The 19926-nt window shown below is 38.1% G+C and overlaps 1 protein-coding gene across 8 annotated transcripts in view; it reads left to right on the top strand.

The window, feature by feature from the left end:
- The window catches only part of VAV3 (vav guanine nucleotide exchange factor 3), a 376903-nt gene that overhangs the window by 238765 nt on the left and 118212 nt on the right, over positions 1 to 19926 (top strand). For 7 of the 8 annotated variants that reach the window (XM_057720790.1, XM_057720914.1, XM_057720825.1 and 4 more), the window contains 4 exons: positions 755 to 856; positions 1162 to 1262; positions 12767 to 12792; positions 17958 to 18003. In XM_057720790.1, the coding sequence (XP_057576773.1) occupies positions 755 to 856; positions 1162 to 1262; positions 12767 to 12792; positions 17958 to 18003 (275 nt within the window). Of the gene's footprint in view, positions 1 to 754; positions 857 to 1161; positions 1263 to 12644; positions 12653 to 12766; positions 12793 to 17957; positions 18004 to 19926 lie in introns of those variants that run through there. The other variant, XM_057721341.1, reaches the window with a different exon arrangement.

The following is a 19926-nucleotide window of genomic DNA, read 5'->3' as shown; positions in this document are numbered from 1 at the left end:
GGTAAACTAGTGATATTATTAGTGTCTGCCAGTTAGGATTGGTGTAAAGGTTAAGGGAGATGTAATGAAGAAATCATGTTTTTATTACAGTATCGGCACAGAGTAAATGCACAGTGAATGTCATTTTGCACTATGTTTAGTATTTTTTTGAGTATGTGTATAATATAAATGATAAAATAATTTTGTTTAGTTTTGATTCGGATTGCAAGGAAAGTGGATTGTTTGTTAAGGAGGAAGTTTTTAACGATCAGACTGATGCTTTGTTTCAACACTTTTTATAAAATTTTAGTCACTTTTATAGATCATTATATAATCCACATCCCTGTTTGGACAGGGACCCTGCGGAAATGCAGCACCCTCTTCCCCTCCCTCCCGCTCCCTGCAGCTCGTTTCTATTTCAGTGCTGCAGCTGGAGAAAAGAAAGGATCACACAGTGTGAATATCCAACTGGTTTTGTGCTTTTCCTGACAGGTTGACCTCCGTGGCCATTCTGTAATGTGCCCTGGGAACACTCAATTCTGAGGAGGATTAGGTTGCTTCAATCTTTACATGTTGCTCGATCTCACACAACCAGATTTTGGTGCCTATTTTAAAGCCAAGCATACTTTGGCTTAGAAAACGTGTATTTAGTAGCCTATTTGCCTGACTCACCTCTCCGCCCAATGTAATGCTGATGAATTTAGGTTTTAGATAACTAGACTGTGGCTTTGTTGTAAAACTTTCGTGAGGATGTTACTTTTTTCCCTTTGTATAGATCCAACATAAGGCCAGACTTTGCAGACTCCAATTCCCACGAGTTCAAGATGCACACCTTCAACCGGGTTACATCCTGCAAAGTCTGCCAGATGCTCCTGAGGTACGTGTGTGTGATCCTGGCTTTCAGTTTAAAGGAACTGGTACAGTTACCAAATGTTTCAGACTTTTCTGAGGTCCCAGCAAAATGTTCTCAAGTGGAGACACTGCCTTGGCCGTTTGGATCCATCAGGTCTTCCCTTGGCCTTGTGCCTGGACCGTTCCTTCAGAACCCAGGAAGGTCCACTTCCTCAGCTGACGAGGACTCTGCATAGCACTGTGTTCTCTTGTTTTGCTTTCTGGCAGTAATGATTTCCTACAGGCAGAATTTTGCACCTTTTAACCTATCACTCTAATTTTACCTTGCAGGGGAACATTTTATCAAGGCTACTTATGTGTTAAGTGTGGGGCGAGAGCGCACAAAGAATGTTTGGGAAGAGCAGACAATTGCGGCAGAGTTAATTCTGCTGGTAAGTCATGTTTATTGTTGTGATTCTGCTTTTAATGAGAACATAAAACTTGCTAAACATAATTAAGGCTTAATTTACTCTTAATATGTGTTTATTATAACATATCGGCTTTTGAAACTCTCATTTATGAGCACAATTGGGAAATTGCTTGAAATTCTTGTGACTTTTATACATACCTGGGAGGCTGAGGGGTTCAAGAGGGACTTGTGAGGTTCCATGTCATCCATTTCATTCACCCCAACCCCTAAATTTCACCAACGCCATACAAATAAAGCCAAAACACACAAATGGAGTCATAAAAACAAAACCAAAAAAAATGGTTCTTTAATTCTGTTTTTGATTTTTGAATTTCTCCTTTTTTTCTCCTAAATATTCATCTCCGAAATGCTAATGCTGCCAGGAGTAAACATTACACAGACTAATTTGTGAATTAATGAATTGAATACATTGTCATTTTCCAGCATTTAACAAAGAGCACGTATCCTTTGGATTTTGTGTAAATATTTTCCCCTTGGTTTTTAAAAATTAAGCTCCGTGATGGTGACCTGAGCCAGTTTCTAAGACTGTTGGCAATTATGCATTCTGTAGCCTTTTGCCTCTCTCTGCTCCTCTTGGGCTCTCTTCCTTCTCTTTCTTTTCTGGCCTCTTTATTCTTTCTCTTTCTTCTTCTTTCTCTTTGTCCTTTTCCCCTGAGTTTCTCTGTGTTTTATCAATAAGACCTTTCAAAATCAGTAAAACTTTTTGAACAGAAGAAAGGGATCTTTAACAGCTTGAGTTCAAAAGGTAGCCATGTCAACCTTTGATTTTCCCAAAGGGAAAGGTGGACATTGAATTATTTTGTATAATACGAAGAAGAGTGAAACAGAGGATAATAGCTCATTTCAGAGCTGAGTGCAGAAAATAGGCAATAGTACAAAAGGTGTGAATCCTATTAGAGGGCTGAGATCACAGCACATTCCTCACTCGGCTCCTTCCGTAGACATATTTTCAGGGCCCCATGAGCCGTTCTTGATGCCAGGTATGGGCAGTGCAAGGAGAAAGAGCCCGGCGTTAGTTGAGCACCTGCACTGTGCCTGCGCTGCCTGGGCCTCTGCCGGGCCCTTCCCACAGGGACTCATTTAGTCCTCAGAAGAGCCCTTCCCAGTTTCTGATGGGGGTCACAGTGCTTATGAGACTTGCTCAAGGTCTGTTAGGCAAAGGAGACAAGATTAGCACCTACTAATATTTCTGAAGGTCCGAAACAGTCTACGAAGGTACAAGATATAAAAGAAACCTTACATATATGTATTATTATTATTTAATCACCTACCTGATACAATTTAGCACTTAAATTTCTGTGGTTCCATCTTTATGTGTTCTGTCCTTTAATCTCTTTGAGGACAATTAACATGTTATTTGCTCACAGTAGATGAATGGATTTTTATAAACCCCATAGCCCTGTCTGATGAGTTTCAGTCTGTGAGGAGTATAAAGTGATCCCACCGTTGGCAGGGTTCTTTCAGTCTAAAGGGAATAGTGTAGGAGAGTGGTTGTGAGTCACGCTGAGATCACTGAAAATCTGGCTCTGCTTTTAGCTAGCTGCATGAGCTTGGGGAAAGTACGTAACCATTTCATTTATTCATCTGAAAAATGGAAATTAGAAGGTTATTGTGAAGATCCTATGAAATAATGTTGAGGCATAGCACAGTGCCTGGGCGCAATAAAAACTCAGTATTTTCATCCAGCGTGTTACGATGAGAAGCCAGTTTTTGAAAGGAATGGGTTTTAATCTGCATTTTCGTTGTTTTTATGATGTGGAGCAAATGTGTGTAGAGAAACTAGTGAGCACCAAACTTTGAAGTGATAGACAAGAATGACATTAAAAGGACTTTAAATTTTGATGCTACAAACGAGTCAGTAGGAAACAGTTGGGAATTCCTGGTCTAGCCAGACACGAGAGTGGTGTATTCCCAAGTGCCTGTTCCTAAGTCATTGCTTCAGTGTCGTCTTCTGCTGGATGAGTTGCTCTTTGGAGGGAGACAGCATGAGAAGGCATTAAAGGCTATAAGCTCTGGAGTCTTGGTCTGGTTGGAATGAGGCTTCACAATTTACTAGCTGGGTGACTGTGGTCCCCAGTTACTTAATTTTTTTTAATTTATTATTATTATTTTTTAATCTTTTGGCTGTGCTGCATGGCATGTGGGATCTTAGTTCCCCAATCAGGGATTGAACCCATGCCCCCTGCATTGACAATGCAGTCTTAACCACTGGACCACCAGGGAAGTCCCTCAGTTACTTAACTTTTTAAAGTCTTAGGTTCTTCCCTTATAAGATAGGGGTAATAATAGTACCTAGCTTTAAAAATTTTTTTTTTCTTTTTAATAAATCTATAGTGCCAGGTACTGCTCTAAGTACTTCACCACTGTTAGCTCATGTAGTCCTAGAAAAACTTTGTAAAGGTGACATTATTGCTATTCTTATCTTACAGATGAGAAACTGAGGCACAGAGAAATAAGTAACGTGTCTCAGTTGCTTAATCAATAGAGCCACATTCAAATCCAGACAAGCCAGCTCCTGAGTTTGTTCTTAACCCCTGGGCTGGCAACCAGTCCTGCGAATTAGCTGTGATGATACGTGCCAGATGTGTCAAACGCATAGTACAGCTCCTGAGTTTGTTCTTAACCCCTGGGCTGGCAACCAGTCCTGCGAATTAGCTGTGATGATACGTGCCAGATGTGTCAAACGCATAGTACCCAACCCAAGTACATCATCAAGTGCTTGGTTTTCTCTGTGAGAGGGAGAGGTTTTCTAATCTGTAGGGTTTTTTCTTAAAGCAAAAAACACTTCAAATTCAATTAAGTTAGTAACTACCAAATGTCTTTAGGTTTAAATGTTCTGATGTGCTGCAAGAAATTCAGGCATCTCTGGAGACTATGCTTGCCCTTTCCCCATGAAATGTCTAAGAGCTGGAAGAAATTTAGACACCTCTAGCTCTAGGGCCTCTTATTTTAAGTTGAGGAAACTGAGTTATAAAAAACATGAAAATGAGATAACTAAGAATAACACTTGGTACCCTGCAGATTATAGATAATGCTTACATATACTCATTCATTAAAAGGTAGCATTGTTCTCTAAACTTTGTTATTTAATTCATTATAAAGCAGGAAAAAGTTTTTTTTAAACCTCGGCTAAATTTGCTTCTTGGAGTTTTGAGCATAATTTCCTTGCTTTCTTGATTTTGTCTCTGCTTTGCATCCTTAGTTGTTTTCCATTCTCCTTCTCTTTTTCACATCTGTGTTCTTATTCTCATCCTCTCTCCTCTTTCTGTCCTTTCCTGCTTAAGATTTTTAAGAGACGGATGACACTGAATGTATATAGTTAATTAATTAGTGAAGGAGACACCGCTTTTTGGCCTTTAGAGTACGATTTGCTGGGTAGCCCTTAGAAATAATGGGATCTATCCTCAGAGCAAAGAGGAATTTCCATTATAGCTTTATCAGCAGCCTTCTCTCCCTCACTTCCAAAAAGATACCCTCTGAAAGTTGGAAGTCATGATGTCCTCTCCTCAGTCTCAGCCCTTACTGCTCTGGTGTAGGTGGTGATCATGAGTCGTGTGTGAGTTTGAGCTTGGTGGGTCTGTTATCAATGTGGTAAAATAGGTAGTATTTGGAGAACATGGACAAGCTAGACTTTATGGGCTGTTTCCTAGCCTATAAAGAATCCAGTTCCCAATATTGGTTTAAGCTTTGCACAGTTCTTTATTTCGGCATCTAGGAGTAATTGCTTGCAGCAGCTCAGCAAGGTAATTTTCCATGAGTGATATGACTGGAGAAGAACGGGTGTAAGGAAGGAGGGCAGGAGGCAGGACAAGATATATTAGAGGCTGAAGATATAGTTTACTTGAATGGGACTTTGGTATGGGGGAGAGAACTTGAGAGAGAACTTGACTTTGGGAAAAATCATCCCAACAGCCAAATTTAAAGCAAGTGGATAGTATTGTTTTAAAGCAAACTTAAATTCTTATAGAATCCAGGTTCCCCCATAAAATTAAATCATAGGATATTTGAGATGATTGACTCCAACTTTATAGCGCTTTATGGCTTCATTGGTTAACACAGTCTGTATTCTCCTCAAAAGACAAAAAGAAATTCCAGTTGGCTCAGTGTGAGTCAAGAGTCCACTTGTGGTCCAGAAAGCCATGGCTAGTAGGAATGGCCAGGTTGTTATAAACGTTGGATAGTTGGGGTGGAAGTTCCAAAAAGTGGGGCATTTTCGTTCAACATTGGATATGTTTATAGATAAGGGAGCAGTCAGTTAGAGAAGTACTCATTGTACAAATTGACACAGTAACCCAGGAGCTGAATGAAGGCTAAAGAATCTCCCATTCCATCTTGCAATTGTCATTTCTACTTGTCATCACATTGCAGTGATGTGATGACCTTTCTCTGTCATCTGGCACAATTAACCATCCACCACATCCCCCAGGTCATCCTTTGTATATCTGATTAATTTTTCTAGCATTAGCCGTAACCTACAACCCAGATAGATCAGGCTCCATTTCCACTTAAGGCTTTTCTCCTGAACTTTGGGATCCAGGTTTCCATCTTCTTCTCATGTATCCCTTGCCAGGTGTCCTGCAATGACCTCAAATTTCACATATGTAAAACCAACCTCATTAGTCATCACTACCAACTTCCTCCTATTCCTTGTTTTACTTAAAGGTCCACCATTCATACACACACCCAAACCTGGGTGTCAGCCTTGACTTAGCCACCTCCCTCATCTTCATTCACTTACCTATTTTTCTTAGTTCTCCTCCTAAGTCTCCCTAGAATCCAGATATGGTATTGCTATAGATTTAAAAAAACTCATTGTCTCTTGTTTGGATAACTGCAAACTCCCTGCTGTTAATTTTACTTCCGCTATGCAATTTGCATCATGATCTTTATCAAAATCAAGTCTAACATGTCACTCATTTGTTCGCTCTGCCTTCCATTCCTCACAGAATAATGTTCAGACTTCAATTAGATGGTGAGCCTCTCACTGGTAAGAACCATGCTGAACTGATGTTCTGACCTCTGGGAAGCCATGATGGATAGATGAGTGACCACCAAATAGATGGACAGATTAATGAGTAGAACTGTAGTGTGCAAGGATTTCTGGGCTCTGAAAAATCACTATATCTTAGAAGCAGAAGTAGGAAGCTGTGGGGGATTGGACAGTTTCTGGTTCTACCCCTGTAGAGACTAGGGCTCCAGTAGTTGTGGGATAAATGGAATAAACACCTGATCTGAATCCCTGGCTGATAGCTTAAGAATGAAAGATAGAAAACTGAGTAGACCTTTGCATTCCTTTCTAGTATTTATTCAAGTTAAGGTTCACACCCTGAGGATTGATCATCAGGCCTTTGACAAGGGACACTTGGGTTAGGTTAATAAGTAGCAAGAAAATGAACTGGCTCATGGAACACCTAATGACAAAAATACCTCTATTTCTGGAGAAATCTACTCCCTGTTCCATTCAGTCCCATTTTTATATTCCATTCAGTCCCATTTTTATAATTCTTGCTTGGCTATTAGTGTTTCCTCTCCCTGAAATATGCTCCCTTTTCTCCCTACAGTTCCAAGATCTACCCTTCTTTTACTTCCTCTCCAAGCTCATCAATCATTTAACCTTACCCTGTCCACCCAATAGCAGTCTGCATTAAATTGTTCTCTAATTAGTTTGTGTATAGGTTTTATGTCTTTGCCAAGGTTAGGCTGTGTTGTGGTAACTAAAAAACCCAAAATCCCAGTGGTTTTAACACATAAAAGTTTATTTTTCACGCATGCACTCTTTGCTATGGCTTCTTCCCTTCCAAGTAATGGCTTGGGGATCCAAGCTAGTTCCATCTTGTGACTGTGAATTCAACACATGGCTCCTGGGCTTGCTGCTCTTAAGATCTATGGACTGGAAGTGAGCAAATCCATTTTTTAACATCAGAAGTCCATTGGTTAAAAACTGGTCACATGGCCTCAACTTAATTGTAAGGGGAGCTAGACAAGTAGTGGAACCCACGGACTGTTAGTGAGTGCTTCTGTCTCTGCCACTTTTTATTTTTACTTTGTTTTTTTAAGAGTTTTTCACTGTGAATAACCATCCTCTAATCACCTTTGTTGTTGTTTTAATGGACGTTTGTAACTTTTTTTTTTTTGGCCGTGCTGCACAGCTTGTGGGATCTTAGTTCCCTGACCAGGGATCGAACCTGGGCCCTCAGCAGTAAAAGTGCAGTATCCTAACTGCTGGATGGCTAGGGAATTACCTCTGCCACTTTTTATTTCCTCTTGCAGAGTATATACTCCTTCGCCATAGGGAATGTTTCTCATCTTTTGTATCTATCCCTAGTACCAAGACCAAAGTCAAGGTGCTTAATATCAAGTTGTCACTCCTTTTTCTTAAATAGAAATATTTCAACCCCAATACAATCCTTGATAGTGTTGAATGTGGTAAAAATACTAACCATTGAGCATTTGAAATAGCTCTTACGCACTTCTTTTTTTGTGGAAATTACATCTTCTTTGGATGTTGTCTTCCCTGGATTCAGAAACCTTTTATATTTCATGCTCTATATCCCTTAAATTTGTCTAGTCTTCATTCATCCTGATAATTACTTGGCAAAAACTCAGTTCATTTCTGAAGGAAGTAATTCATTCATATTAATATTTGACTATGACAGATTATTAACTCAAGTACATTTCAAGTGTTAAAAAAGGTCCTTTAATTTTTTTTTTAATAAGGCAAACTATGCAACTTGGAAACAAATTTGAAGGTGGGTGATTAGTTTATGTCTTAACATTTGAGGATTTGCGTGGATATAAAGAGCAGGCAGTTCCACTCTTTTCTGCTGAACTTAAGTTGACTGCTTCACATTCACCATGGCAACCTCAGTCATCAACACGTATACGGACTCTCAAGTGTGCTGCCAAAATTTTCCAGCCTTAATAATGAATAGGTATGAACTCCATTATGTGAGACTTTCTCAACAAGTCACTGCAAAGATGATGTAATTCTAGAGTGGCATTTCTTTCTCACAATACACCACTGTGAAAGTCCAGTCCTAGACTGCACCCTCTGGGGGCATGTGTGTTTTTTCCCTGCTATAATACATGGCTAAACTCTTCTTGTCCCCTTCTTACCCTGACGTTGATCAATGTATCTTGCTTTGCATCCTCTCGTTTTAAACAAAGAAAGTAACGTGGGAAGGCAGATATTGCTGGAGCAGATGACTTTGGTTTAATGCATCTTTTCCTTTAGTGGGAGTGCAAGCCTCAGCTGCTCTAATATTTAACTGAAGCAGATCCCCATTTGCGTAGCTGTTTAATGGCTCTTTTATCTAGGCCAGCTGCTGCTCCTGCTGCTGCTGTAGCCACTCCTAATTGGGAGGAAGTTGCCTTGGTATAGGTTAAAATTTGCAAGATTGCTACCTAGAACCTGCACCCCCAAATTGGCATCTGAAATGGCTCTTTTATAAATAGCATTGCAGTAGTTTATCATAAGAGATAAACTTTTAGAATATAATTGTATTTCCTCCTTCTACCACTAGGCATTTTATCACATGACTTTTACATCAACTGAAGATTGATCATTGATTTCATAACCAAAAAATGACTTTGGTTCTACTTAACATTATTTAAAGCCTTTTATATAAATTAGTTATCTTTTTTAACTTATCAAGACAATTTTATACTCAAGGGTAGTTATTATTCCTTCCATTTAATTATTTGGGTCAGTTTAATGACATATTAATAATTATCACAGTGAACTGAAAACTATTACATGGTTGGACTCCTATTAAAGTTCCTAAAAAGACTTGAAATCAAAACCTCTTTCCAAGTATTAGTTATGGGATTATTTGTTTTGTTTCTGTTTTTCAAAATATTGCTGTAAATCTGAGTGGTGAACATAGCATTTGTGCAACTTCTTCCAAAATTTGACCAGCCCAACTGTCTTTTAGTTTTAATGTTTCATAAAAATAGCACATTAGCCATGATGACAAAGAAGCTTCAAAAGCTCTCCTGATCATTACTTTTCTGTGGCCCCTGTTGAGACAAATGATCTTACTGGGCATTGATTTGTTTAGTCTTAAGAAATAGAACTTCAGACAAAAGACAAAGCGGATTGTGTAATAATGTATGCATTGAGAGCCACTTGTATTGGAAAACAAATACAGTCGGACTGAAGTTTATGTTTAAACAAATGAATGATATGATGTGAGTCTAAAGTCTCAGTGAAAGTCATTTGTCTTACACAAATACTCCTACTGACCCTGTGCCAGCATTGTAGATGGTGTTCTGCTCAGGCTCCAAGCACCTCAGTAACAGTACTTCTCTGAATTACATTAAACCAGTTGGGACATGATGAAAGAACACAAGGTATAAACCCCTTGAGGGCCTGTGAACCACCATCTAGAAAGGTTCTTGAAAGGGTAAGAACATTTTATAATTTGATCAATAGGTGACTGAGAAATCGGCTACAGGGTAAAGACAAGTTGAGAATTAAAAACTTTTGGAAAATTAAAGAATTGAATTACTATCCTAAGGAAGTTCCCAGGAGAAAAAGAGAGAGACAGAAAAGAGAGAGAGACCTTTTCATCAGATCTCAACCAGCGACCTTTCTACTTGGTCAGAACTCAGCTGAACTAAATTTGATGATCATCAGCTCTTATTATCCTGGTCCTGATGTGGAACTGTGACACACAAAGAATTTTCTAGAGATCCAAGGGCCTGTCAAAGTAGTTTTGGGCACATTTTAAGAGGAAATGAAGGATGGTGTTGTAGACTTCAAAATCAGAGCACCTTTTCCATAGAATACTTCATCAGAAGAGGTGTTATTCAACTTTCCCAGCCAGAATGGACTTTTGCTTTGAAAATGTGTGAAATAGTGTTGCAGTTGGGTTTTCTGCTCTCTCATCACTGTTTTTTGGTTTTTGTTTTTTTATGAAAGTTATAAGTTGTTGCATCAATATGGTTATCAGAATTTAGATTGTGTTTGTAAAGGGGCCAATCAGTCTGATGGTATGGCCGCTGGAACAAGAGTAAAAGTATAAATAAAGGAGCCCGGCTAAGAATTTCTGAACTCGGAACAGATTCTAAGAGTTATTTCTAGCCCTTTGGCTTTTACCCTTTCCTCAGAATATTTACAGAACCCTGCCATGAAATATGACTAAATTAAAGCTCAGACTTTCAAGAGCCACTGTTTATGTGCTGCCCAGCACGAGCAGATCACAGTGTGAACTGCTCTATGCCAACTCCATGGAAGGGATGGGCCTCTTTCTGGGTGGCAGTGGAGAGGGTGGTGGGAATGTGGTGGCCACGAGGACAGGGAGTGGTGGCAAGGGAAGGGTAAGCTCCAGTTAAGGACTCACATCCTCAGAGCTGGAGCTGCATCCGGAGCCCGTTTTCCATTTCCTATCTGGGTTCCACTGAGGAGCCCTTGTGAAGAGCAGGTACATCCAATAAGAATTATGAGGAAAGCTACGTTGCTTGATGAGATGCAAAGAAAGAAAGCAGGAGACAAAAGCCGGTGGGAGAAATGAAGGCGCGAGTGTTGGGTAAGGTGGTCAGCCAGGTCTAGTTTATTCCTCTCTTTGCCAGTCCCAGGCATGCCTCTTGTGTTTGTGGTCAGTGCTTACTCACGCTGGCCGGCTTGCACTGAGCAACAGGATAGGAAGGGCCTGTAAATGAGGGGCTTCTATTCTCGGATCTGTTTTCTGGGTAAAGAGATGCAAGTATCTGCATAGCTAGATCATCACCTTAGGTACCATCACTTCCTCTTCCTGAGGAAACCCAGAGCCCTCCTGGAATGTGCTGTGCCAGCTACTGCCATGTGGGCTTATCGTAGGTTTTTTAAACACTGACCATGAAAGACCTGAGGTTTTCCCACTTTAGAGGTCATCTGGAAATATTAAAGCTTTCCTCAGTCTCCCCTTTTGTTTGATCCTTCTTGCAGTTTTTCCACTTCAGGCTCTTTCTCTAACTTACAGTAGGAGAAGAAAGTAGTGTAAGGCTCTTCTGGCATATAGGTCTTTCTGGTCAAACCAGTGAAACAGGTATCACAACTGGTCTGTTAGGAACCCAAGTTCACCTAACCTGGGTTCTAAGTCTGGGCACAGTATCCAGCCAAATTGCACGTTCATAGACCCTGTTCTCTTACGCAGTCTTTCTTCTGAAGCTGCAGAGAGGAAAAGGGAAATAGTCTTCTGTCCTTTGTAAAGGCCAGCTTCAGACCTGGTAGAGCTGCCTTCATAAGAGGCAGTTATGTATGAAAGTTAGGATGATAGGGTTGAAGCTGACGAAGAAATGCAGACTTTGCTTTTCTCCAGAAAGGTGACTTTTGGCTCCTGCATCTTCAGTTCCATTAATCAGGAGTAGTCCTTTAAAAAACAAAAAGCCCCAAACCTCCTGTTCCATGCCTCAGGCAGTCTTCCTGTGTAAAGCAATCTGTGACAGCTAGTCAGGTGTTCTGATACTTTTCCTGTTGAACCCTGGTTGTGAGGCTTCTTGGAACCTCTGTTAAGAGGTTCATTTAGGCTGACAGAGCTCTCTTTTAGACCTGCTCTTTCTCTTGTGATGTTTGCATCAGTGTCTTCTCAGATTCTTCTTCAGAGGATCATTTTGGCTGGGAAAAGTATAGGCATAGGCGCAAAATGATGAGGTGTTTTCCTTCACAGTCTGGAGAAATTATAGCACGCGTAGGTGCTCCTGGATGTGGGGAAAGGAAGCAAAAACATCACCCACCAGCTTTTCCACGTGCAGTGTGTGCCTTTCCTCTCAGAGATACCCTTTGCCCTTTGCCATGTTACTCACTTGAAGATCTCAGGGCCCTTCCTGACTGTTAGTCATTTTCAGGAACTGACGTGTAATGGAAATTGTTGTTTCTGTTTATAGACAGGTAAACTGAGATGAAAGGAAAATTAGCATTGGAATCGAATCCTGTCCTTTTTTAATTTCCATCTTTAAATCAGATGGTATCCCCCCAAATTAAAACTAAAAGCAGTAGCCACTTAATGCAGAAAAATTCATGTGCAAATTGTATGTGTTGAGTTTGCAATTGTTATAGTCAATGTATTATGTTTGTAACTTATTTATTGTGTTTAGATTCCTAAAACAAGGTGTGTTGAAAGAAAGGTTCCCACCTAGCTTTCTCTTAGGCATGTAAGAGAGTTTATGCATATAAACTTAGTGCAAGTCCCTGTTTCAAGGAGCTTTATGTGGTTGGTTTGAAATTGCTTAATAAACAACTGAGAAAGTTAAGCATAACCTAGAAGTCATTTAGTACTATGAGTCACTTTCCTGACAAGCCAATAAGGCAAGAGAACCCGGTTGCAAAACAATTACTAGCCCAGCCTGAGGGACCCTGGAAATATATGACAGGTATCATTAGGAAAACAAAGCAGTAGTATTTTACCACACTGCAGAGAACAAGCTAAGATTGCTAACCAAACAAAATAACTTCACTGACAATGCCAATTTTTACATTTGTTTCAGAACAAGGGACGCTCAAACCATCCGAGGTAAGATTAGCATTTACATTTTTTAATATAACTTTTGCATTTCAGATTGTTTGCTAACTTAAGCAGGCTCGAGCTCCTAGAATGTTAAATGTGCCTTTTAAGATGGTTAGAAACAGAGCTAGAGTGGTGCTTGTGAGTGAAATGCACAGGGTAAATCAGAAGAATTTTCAGATGCCATCTGAAGATCTTAGGTAGAGGAGAAATGTGAATATTTCATCTAAGAATGTATGTGAGATGGGACTTCTCTGAATCTTAGGTACTCACTTATTCTGGTAAATTTCAAATAAATATTGTAGCAATATTGTGGCACTAATATGGGGGTACCTTTCCCTAGTTCCCAGCTACAGAATTTTACAAACTCTGAAGCTTATAAAACTTAATGCATCTGAAGGCATTCCCTTGGAATGAATAGCTTTGATCCTGTTAGGACAGAAGGAAGGGTGGCACTCATCCCAGGAAGTTGGTAGACCTGTCTCCTGTCAGTGAAACACTGTCACTGCCCGACATTTGCTAGTACTAAAAAGTTCTACCGTTCTTCATCTAAGGACATGCTTCATGTTTCTGTGAGTTTTCCATTTGAACACAAACATGATTCGTATCATGTCTTATTGATCAAATCAAAATCTGACAACACTTCCTTTTGGTTTAACACAGTCTGCGGTCTAATAGCTCAGAAGTATGAGATCCCTGTCACCTCTCAGAGTAAAGCTCTTTTAAGAAAATATAAAAGAATGAAAAACATGGGAGATTATAGGCAGCCAGTGCCTTGGCCTTCGACCAAAAGTAATACATTTCCTATCTAACCTCCCAAAAAAATCATAGCAAAGAAAATTAAAATGTAAAATGTCTGTGATTAGTTACGTGAACCTGAAATACAGTAATATGAGAATTTCAGAATAAAAAAATGACAAAAAACATTCAGTGTCAAATTATTTTAGCACTTAACAATTATATCTCATTAAAAGTGGTATAAATTAGTATGTTTTAATAGGCTGGCATTTATATAGTTGGTAAAGATAATGAAAAGTACAGCAAGATGTCAAGCAAGAGGTAACTGCTTTCGCTTTTTTGCATAGGCGCATAAGTTGTACATGTAGGGTATCAAGAATGTGATGTGAGGAAATTCACATGCACCCTTTCAGTGTTATCAGTTGACTATATTTTAGACTTTAGAATTTAGCTCGAGGGATGCATAACAGGATAATAATATTTAAAAAATAGGTCATGCAAGTTCTGCTAGGGCTAAAATAAATTAACATAAACTTTTTTTAAGTATTTAGTCGACAGGTAAGATTTTTCACCAGGACTATAGGGATTCTTCCAGCAGTGACCAAGAAGATCTTGAAAAGCAGCCGACTTCTCTCACTCTCACACTGTTATTAGATTATTGAGACAGAGTTCCTTGTAGAGCTTTGAACTTTAACTCAGTATTACTTTACATTTATCTTCTTAGATATATGTATCTTTTTTTCCCCAGGGAAGATGATTTCACTTGATTTTATTTAAGTAATGAGAAATGGCTGTGTTTACAGAAAGAAAGTGTGCTAATAAGAAGTGGTTAATAATTTTCACACCGATACAAAATGATACAAAATAATTCTCTCCAGGCATTCTATACTCTTAAAAATTACACATAAGCCTATTATGAAAGGAATTAATTTTCACATTGATTTTTTAAAATGTAGCACCAGTGTTTTAGTGACTTGCTTAATTCTTGATTATGATAAGTGTAATTTTTACTTAATGTGTGGTTCAGCTAATAATCTCTACTTTGGATGGATAATCCTAGTAAAATCTTATATTGGCCACCTATTTGGAAACTTTAGCTTAGGATAAGGGAGATGTATAGCAAAAGAATGTTAAATATCTTTGACTCCATGCCTCCCCACAAAGACTTTGTGGAAGGTATATTCACTGTCTGAGGCAGATGGTTATATGACGTTTAGGAGTCTTCCCAGAAGTAAACAATAAAGCCCTTTTGTAAGCTCTGAGATTCCGCTCCCCCCACCCCACCCCCCAGAGGTCTTCTTTTTCTCCATGTACCAATTTGTAGTCCTATTCTGTTCCCCTTTCAATAGCCATGATTGTGAATTTTTAATTTTATACTTCATTCTTAAGGTAGGTCAGTTTTCAGTAGCCACAGGCTCCATGGGCCTCCCTAACCTGGGGTGTTCATCTTGCATCCCATTCTGGAGTGGACCTTCAGAAACCACTTCTAGCTCCAGGAAGCAAGGTTATCGGTACATATCTATATAATGTATATATACTTCAAATCTATTCCTTAACGTAGGTTTTTCTGCCTTTAAAATAGGTAGAGGAACCAACACTAGTTTCATATAGCAAATGAAACTTTGCTTGTTGTGTTGGTAAAATCAAGAGAGAATTAGGTTTCTCCCAAAAGAGGCAAGAAGAGAGATTCTTGGACGATAAAGGCAATTCTTTTAGAGAAAGACGAGACAATAGGTAATGAAGCAAGAAATAAAATTAGGTTAGTTTGTTGCCCCCTTTCCCCCTTCTTGGTAGATCAGAGAAGTTTAGAATGTTCTGAAGACTGATTGTCCCAGTCTCACGGGGCTGTAACCAAGAGCTCCCAGGGGTGGCTACTGGATGTGCCTTCCTCTCCCTGCTAGAGATAACGTCTTATCCAGCTCTGTCCCAGGCTTTTGAGAACATAGGTGGGGAAAAGGAGTATGTTGGATGGGATATGACAGAGTGACAGTTGAAATTTGCACTTTAGATCATTTAAATATGTTCTGCTAAACATTTCCAAATTTTTACAATATAAAATACGTTTTAGGTACTTTTAAAGTATAATAAATCTCAAGCTCTCCAATGCACTTGGCTTAAGTAGCTTCTCTCTCTCTCTCTCTCTTTTTTAAATGCACCAGATCATAGTTTGTTCCACTGCCTACTCTTCCTGTAGAAAAGTTTGTTTTCAGGGTCACTGATTTTTAATGACTTTCAGGAGGAAAAACCTTAAATAGGAATAGTAGGGTAATACGTTAGTAGAAAAATTTATCATTTACCTGAGTTTAAACATTCATATCATGAAACGAATAATAATGACAATAATAGTAATAATAATAAGCTATCACTTAATAATCTTTACCATGTGTCAGGAACTGTTCTAAGCACTTAACGTAAGTTAACTCTAATTCTCACTGCAAATGCTATGAAATAGGTGCTGTTATTATTCCCATTTTATAGATGAAAAAACAGGTATAGAGACTTTACTTGCTCCCAGTCAAACAGGTGCCAAGTAGTAGGGAGGGTCTGAAATTGAACTTACACAGTCAGATTGGAGAATCCATACCCTTAATAATTGCGCCATGTTCCCTAAGTTAATCCTAACTTCAGGGTCATATAGAGTTGCTCTTGAACTCAAGTGCTCTTTTTCACTTTCTAAATTAATAGTTTTTAAATAGGACTAGTTTAGGGATAGTAGGAATAAGACCCAAAGGTTTGAATTCCTTTCTTGCCTTCTAAGCACACTGATAGTAGGAGGAGTAAGAGTAGTAGAAGGACAGCTTCTGTTGTACATGAAGAAGGTGGAGGAAAGTGTAGGAGGTAAATAGCCACAAGACATCCATGATTATATATTTTCCTGTTGAAAATATTGTTATTTATATAGGGAGCTCCAAAAATTTTATAAAATTTTAGATGGAAAAGATTTTTTCTGAAAGCAGTTTTATTCCAAGTTACTGGATATGAACCTGTAACTCATCACGCTCCCCTTTTTGTGCTTGGCTGTTAAAAAGCCCAGTGTGATATCTTCTTCTCACTCACAGCAGCTCTCTTTATACTAGTTCCTTTTTTTTTTTTTTTTCAGTACAGCCATCCACCTTGCTCAATGTAGCTTCAAAGCTGATTTAATGATCATATTAGGCTTTCACAGATCCATTTTAAAAGTATTGGGTTAAAAACAAAATTTATATTTTTAATAATTCTCCAGTTTGCTTTTACCTGAGAACTCTGACATCTGCTTTGTGGCCCATTTAGCTTATGAATAAAAACAACAGGAGGAACCCTAAGAAAAACCCATGGCTACTGTGTGCTTGGCAAAGCCAAGTCTGCTCTGAATGAAACCAAGTCTCCGCACACAGGCACAAACTCGAACACACATAGAAAGAAAATTGCTTTTGTTCAAAATCTGAATTATATGGTGAGAACTGAGCATTGTTATAGACTGAACATTTCATCCAAATGTTATATAGCAAAAAGTGAAAATCAAGTTCTTATTAATTAATGAGATTACCATAGTTATTAGGCAGGAGTGAATTTAATGCTTGTGAAATCGAACATGTAAACAGACATTTTCAAAAATTTAAAACCTCTTGTTTTGCATCTTATCTGTAATTTTTGTAATGCACAGTTTTTCTTATGGATTCCTTTTCTATAATAAGAATTTACTTTCATGGTTCACAAGCTGCATGCCTGTTTTGTTTCTTAAAATATTCAGATATCACTTATCCATAATTAAAACACCATTCTCATTTAAGTGTTTGCTAAAATCAGAGCTTGAGGTCTTTGTTTGGAGGTTGTATACTTCTCCAGTCTCTGGTCTGTTAGACCTTAAAGCTGTATTAAAGATTTGGAGATCAAAACTCTTTGTTGGGAGCATTTTCTAAGCAAAAATGACTGCCTAGGGTTTGTTTTCATAATTCCTATAGTCCTTATGACTTAAAAAAATGAGTCATAATCCCCAGAGATGGTCAATGAAAAGATATTTCTTTGCCATAGTGTTATATCAACGATTTATTGAATGCAATGGTGTTCAAGTGGAAGACCTATTAGAGAAACAAAAATTATAAAAACAAACTTTGGAATCAAGTGTTTTGACCAAATTTATTTATACTTTTTAAAAAATTTTTTACTGGAGTGTAGTTGATTTACAATGTTGTGTTAGTTTCTGCTGTACAGCAAAGTGAATCAGGTGTACATATATCCCCTCTTTTTTTTTTTTTTGGTTCTTTTCCCATATAGTTCATTACAGAGTATTGAGTAGAGTTCCCTGTACTGTAAAATAGGTCCTTATTAGTTATCTATTTATATATCATAGTGTTAAAAGGAAAAAGTACAACATTTATTGGACTTCCAAAGTGTCACAAAATAATACAATTTGATAACACAAAATCTTTGTTTTTCTTTGTTTTACCTTTCTACAGAAACGGACCAATGGACTCCGAAGAACTCCCAGACAGGTGGATCCAGGTGTGTGATTAAACATCTATAATCATTTCTTCAGTTAAGTGATTATGAAAGTATATGGGAATTGTGTAGTAAGTCAGACAGATTGTTGGCCTTTGTTCCTCGCAGTTTGGTATATAAGTTGTGTGACCAGGAGGCGACCGTCTGCTGTGTAAATCATCTCCTGGGACAGGGTCATGTGATGACTAACCATCAGTGCCACAGTCTTTCCACAGTTAGCAGTTGAGCTGGTTATTTGCTTACTGAACAGCCTCAGGGTGCCTGATTAATGCTAACATATGCAACACCCTTTCCCTGCTCCCTCCCAAAGCTGATAAAAATCAACCAGCAAACTGGCACTTTAAAAATCAGCATGTTCTGAGAGTGAGGGAGGTCATAAACCAGACAACTTTGGTACCCTCCCCATTTGGGAACATATTTTTCTTTATCCTATATCTATACTATTTTATGATAGAAGAATGAGTTTAAGGACTTTGTGAACAGGTGTCCACTCTGGAGACCAATTCTTTGTCTGTAGACAGCATTCAGTTGTTCCGCATTTAATATCATGAGGTTGACCGTGTCATTATTTTCATATAATTATTTTTCATCCATTAAGCAATGTCTTCCACAATTTAATTACCAAAGATTTGTTATGTATATGGTCATATTATTGTGGGTGAAAGATATTCATGACTAAAGGATTCCAAATATATGAACTTAATAATATATCAAGTGGAACATGAAATGTAGTCTGGATGGAAAATAATCTGGATTATATGTTTTGTTTTCTCATCATAAACAGTGTTCACCTAGTTGTAAAGTTTAGCTTTCAAAGCATTATAGCTTTTAACTGAAACCACACCCCTGGTAGCCATGCCAGTTTATGAGCTGTTTGAAAAGATTTATAGGAGCTTTGTTGCCTCTGGCTAGAAATTGCCTCACTTGTGTCTTGAGATCAGTTTAAATCTTTTAAGTACAGAAGAAAATTAAGGTCATTAAAAAAATAGGGGTTCTGGTTTATTTTTTTACTGGTTCTGACTTTCCCAAGACGATACCCTTTGCAGAAGACTCTACAATAATATTTAAAAGTGACTTCCTCTGTTCTACTTAGTAGGAGTGTGTGACTGTGAACACAATAGTTTTCTTTGTATTAGTTATAGTATTTTTGTTTCTGAAAATTACATAAAGTTTATATTTAAAATATTTTCTCTCTCTTCTATGGGCATTTTCATTTAATCTATTTTCCCCCAAGGAAATGCATTTCTATATTTATAGTGTGTCAGTAGGAACACACTTGACTATTAACAATGTACTTTATAGCCAAAATTTTTAAGAGATTATTAGATAATTTAAAGGGAGGTAATGAATTCGCAGGTTATAAATATGACAAAGTGGACCAATAATAAAATAGTTTACCTTCCCTTATCCTAAAGGTGATGGCTTTCTGTAAGTATTTCTATGTGTGCAAAGTTTTTAGAACTTCATAAAGAATAAACTTACACAAGAAGTCCCATATGTTATGTTTGGGGAAAAAATATATGTATTATATATAATATACCTAGCTTTCCATTGGTATAGTGAATATATATGTGTTTTCTCATTTTTCCCCACTTTTGGAAAGAAAGCAAATAGTTGGTGATCTTGCCTGTTGTAGATCCTAATGTAATAATCATGTCTCCCTGTGGAGTGTCTTTTGATGTTCTGCTTGAATTATGTGTTTAGAGTTGGTTGTCTTTTGTATCTTTGCTTTTTTCTGTTTATTTCTGTTTATTACTTTCTGTTGGCAAATTGCAAAGCTTTTTTGCTCAAGGTTAACCCTTGCTTGATGACAGTCTTATTCTGCGTTAATCCTGATGTAACTATTGTTAAGGAGATTTTCACAGTTGTGTGGGAGATGTTTCACTCCAGGATATTTAAACAAGGGTCAATAAACTCGAGACTTCC

The sequence above is a fragment of the Hippopotamus amphibius genome, chromosome 1, assembly GCF_030028045.1.
Source record: "Hippopotamus amphibius kiboko isolate mHipAmp2 chromosome 1, mHipAmp2.hap2, whole genome shotgun sequence".
Lineage (NCBI taxonomy): Eukaryota > Metazoa > Chordata > Mammalia > Artiodactyla > Hippopotamidae > Hippopotamus > Hippopotamus amphibius.
This window is presented reverse-complemented; position numbering and strand designations above follow the sequence as displayed.